The following is a 4,262-nucleotide window of genomic DNA, read 5'->3' on the forward strand; positions in this document are numbered from 1 at the left end:
AAACTGTACAGCCTGTTGTCAATTTATTTATTCATTTCACTTAGATCTCGCCTACCCCATGTGGGCTGAGAGTGGCTTACAACATAAATAAAATACAATAGATACATAATTAAAAACCAGTTAATTGAAACAATATGGCAGCAAAAACGTACATTGTTCTAGAGCAGTCCGAAACGCCTCCTGTTAGACATTAGCAAGGTAATAAGCATCTGTAGGCTTACTATGGGCAGGGGAGGCCAAGATGGTGGAGACATCCGCCACCTCAGCCAAAGGCCCGGCGGAACAGCTTCATTTTGCACACCCTGTGGAACTGTAACAAACCCCACAGGGCCCTGATTTCAGCTGGGAGCGTGTTCCACCAGGCCGGGGCCAGGGCAGAAAAGGCCCTGGCCTAAGCTAAGTGGACATCTTTTGGGCCAGGGACTACCAGTAGAATCAGAGAGCCTGTTAGCCATGAGCAAACATCATGGAAGCCCTCCCCCCGCAAGAAGAAGAAGGAGAAGAAGGAGGAGAAGAAGGAGGAGAAGAAGGAGGAGAAGAAGGAGGAGAAGAAGGAGGAGAAGAATGACGAGAAGAATGACGAGAAGAAGGACGAGAAGAAGGACGAGAAGAAGGACGAGAAGAAGGACGAGAAGAAGGACGAGAAGAAGGAGGAGAAGATTGGATTTATACCTCACCCTTCGCTCAGAGTCTCAGAGTGGCTTACAATCTCCTTTCCCTTCCCCTCCCCACAACAGACACCCTGTGAGGTAGGTGGGGCTGAGAGAGCTCTCTTGAGAACTACCCTTGAGAGAACAGCTCTGAGAGAACTGTGGCTGGCCCAAGTTCACCCAGCAGCTGCACGTGGAGGAGTGGGGAATCAAACCCGGCTCTCCCAGATTAGAGTCTGCGCACTCAACCACGACACCAAACTGGCTCCCATGTACCATGAACATGGGCAGCCGATGTCATAGGCCGTATTTTTCTGATTGCAGATAGGTAGACAGAAAGACAGATACTTCCGGCTGTATAGCAATCAACATACAAATATTGCTGCGTAACAGTGACGCTGTGTCACAGTTCCAGGCAGACGCATCGCCAGCGAGGCACTACTTATCTTTTTCTTTTGCTGATTGAAATTGTCAATGATGACACCGATGAAGAGGTTCAGGGTGAAGAAGGAACCAAAGATGATGAAGATCACAAAGTAGAGGTACATGTACACGTTATATTCCCACTTAGGCTGCTCCTCGCGCTGAGAACACAAAAGAGAAAAACCCGTGAGACTGCTTTTTGCTGAGTCAGGCCATTTTTCTACCCAGGTAAGCATCACTGACTGGCATTGACTCTCCAGGGTGTCGGGCAGAGAAGGAACTTTCACATCACCTAAAAAGGTAAAGGTTCCCTTGCTTGAAAGCCAGTCGAGTCTGACTCTAGGGTTGCGGTGCTCCTCTCAGTTTCAAAGCCGAAGAGCCAGCGCTGTCCGAAGACGTTTCCGTGGTCATGTGGCCGGCATGACTAAACACCGAGGCGCACGGAACGCTGTTCCCTTCCCACCGAAGGGGTACCTATTTATCTACTTGCAATTTCTTGCTTTCGAACTGCTAGGTTGGCAGGAGCTGGAACCAGAGACGGGAGCTCACTCCGTCATGCGGCACACTCGGGTCTCGAACTGCTGAACTACCGACCTTCCACAGCCTGCAGTTCAGCGTCTCAACCACTTGAGCCACCGCAGCTCCTTCACATCACCTACCACCTGATATTTTCTTCAAAAAAATTCAAGATGCTGGGGATTAAATCTGGGGCCTTCCGCGTGCCAAACAGATCTGCTGCCCACGGCAATGCTCCCTCTACGTTGTGGAGTCTTGTGAGCAAAAATTCTGTTTTGTGAGCTCCTGGCATTAAAGTGGTGAGCGAGCGATTTGGGTGCTGCATCAATTAGTTTGCTCTGGAGCCATCCTTCCTGAGCGGAGACAAAAGTGTGTGAGCCGGAGGCTAAAAAACTGTGAGCTGGCTCACACTCACTCAGCTTCGAGGGAACACTGCTTCCCAGGCCCGTAGCTGGGTTTTTAAAAAAAAGATAGGGGGGCCCTTTAAAAAGTCAGGTGGCACTGAAATTCATGGCCTCCCCCCCCCACTTCTCCCTCAAAGGATTTAAAGCGTCCCTTTAAATTATTTGGAGGAGAAGCAGGGGCCGCACACCTGAACTCTGTGCAGGCATGCGCGGCCTCCCCCGTTTCTTCCCAAAACGTCATGGGGCCTTGGGAGGAAATTGGGGGACTGGTCCCCGGGAGGCCCTACTATAGCTACGGACCTGGTGCTGCCATCGATCCATGGCCCCATCCAAGAAAAAGCAAGAGAGGCTGAGAAAAAACCCATTGGCATTCTCAGACGGATTTTGCACGGTATGTCATTGACAGCAGACACAGCTCTGCCACGTTCCTTTCAGAGGTAGCCATTGACAATGTGGTGCATACTCCTGTTTGCCTTTCCACATCTGAAAATAGCGACATTGGGAAGACAGCAAACCTACAAAACAAATCTGGGATCAAGCCAGATGACTGTTTCTTCCATGCTGAAGTTAGAGAGAGACACCCACTCTTGCCCCTGGTCAGCAGGTGTTGCATTTCAGGGCTCTTTTTGTAGCAGGAACTCCTTTGCATATTAGGCGACACACCCCTATTGTAGTCAATCTTCCAAGAGCTTACAGAGCTCTTCTTACAGGGGCTGGCGATTATAAGCTTTTGGAGGATTGGCTACATTAGGGGTGTGTCGACTAATATGCAAAGGAGTTCCTGCTACAAAAAGAGCCCTGTTAAATGTTTTTTTAAACCCCGTGAACAGATGCCGCTGCCTCAACCTAAATCAGACTAGCGGATGCTCGAACACCTGCCAGTTAAGCTCACTTCCTGTTTGCCAGTGATGATCAGGCAGTCAATTAACCCACGAGCTGTTTGCAGGGAACAGGCTACTTGAGGCCATCAGACGCTGACTCCCAGCTGATGAGAGATCAGCTTCTGATTTCCTGCTGGGTAAATGTTGCCCTGTGCCTAGCAAGTTTGGGGAATGGGACGTGGGAATCAGAACTGGACTCCACTGATCACCAGGAAGTCAGGTTCTTATGATCTCCAGACCTGCAGCTATGGCGGGGCTTGGGGGAGCATAGCCCCTCTTTCTTAAAGGCACAGCCCCACAAGAATTTCTCCTGTAAATGCTCTTTTCAATAATTTTTAAACATTTTTTAAAGGCATGTGCTCCTTTAAGCAGAGTGAGATGCTGTAGTTGACTAATTCCTGCACTGAGCAAGGGGGTTGGAGTAGGTGACCTCTAGGATCCCCTCGAACTCTATGTCAAGAAACTGGTCTCCTTTAAGAGCTGAGAACTGTCATCTCAAGTGGTGGACAGCTTGCAATTGAGAGATCTATCCTGGTGACAGCTTCCTATTGGCTCAATGGCTTTTCTTTCTGCACTGAGAACTTCGGCCCCACCAGAAAACAATTTGCCCCACGTGCCACAAAATCCTAGCTATGGTCTCTTACCCTGAAAACTTTGTTGCCTGAGATGCAGCAAATCGGGGAGAGGGCTGACCTGCAGCCCAGCTGATCTCCCTTCTATTTCCCCCCACCCACAGTTGTGGGCTCTGGCTGCAGAGAAAAGGAAAGAAACGAGCTCTTTCTCCTCTCCCTTTTGCAATGCAGAGATTAAGAGCATTGCCTCTGTCCCTGCCTAGCTTGGAGTGGGGCAACAGCGCCCTTCTGCAACCCATGGAATAGGTGGTACGTTGATTCTTGTTCTCCTCTCCCCCATCTAAGAGAGTTAAAGGGTTAGCCCACTTCTGAGAATGTACCTTAGGATCTTATTGTCCACTCCAACCAGATAAGGCTCTGTTATCCTAAAACTACCTAGCAGTTCGAGAGCAAGAAATTGCAAGTTGATAAATAGGTACCACTTTGGTGGGAAGGGAACAGCGTTCCGTGCGCCTTGGTGTTCAGTCATGCCGGCCACATGACCACGGAAACGTCTTCGGACAGCACTGGCTCTTCGGCTTTGAAACGGAGATGAGCACCGCAACCCTAGAGTCAGATTCGACTGGCTTTCGAGCAAGGGAACCTTTACCTTTTAATACTTGCAACCTGGACAAGTGCCAATATAGGCCCAGGCTCACAAAGCGGCAATGGGAAAGGGCGTAAAAGCGCAAAGGCAATGTCGCCTCAGTCGTGCAAAGCCTGAAAGCCTCATGTCATTCCAACCCACCCACCCACCCCGGCTCCAATAGCCAGAGA

General features: G+C 49.9%; 1 protein-coding gene across 1 annotated transcript in view; it reads right to left on the reverse strand.

The window, feature by feature from the left end:
• Positions 1–1,092: 1,092 nt before the first annotated feature.
• LOC107111187 (sodium channel protein type 5 subunit alpha-like) overlaps positions 1,093–4,262 on the reverse strand; it is a gene marked incomplete at both ends in the record, with an annotated part of 379,380 nt that continues 376,210 nt past the window's right edge. Inside the window, one exon of the mRNA XM_015412116.1 lies at positions 1,093–1,234. Within this exon, the coding sequence (XP_015267602.1) occupies positions 1,093–1,234 (142 nt within the window). The remainder of the gene's footprint in view (positions 1,235–4,262) is intronic.

This window comes from Gekko japonicus, unplaced genomic scaffold (genome assembly GCF_001447785.1).
Source record: "Gekko japonicus isolate JY-2015 unplaced genomic scaffold, Gekko_japonicus_V1.1 scaffold1755, whole genome shotgun sequence".
In the NCBI taxonomy this organism is placed as follows: domain Eukaryota; kingdom Metazoa; phylum Chordata; class Lepidosauria; order Squamata; family Gekkonidae; genus Gekko; species Gekko japonicus.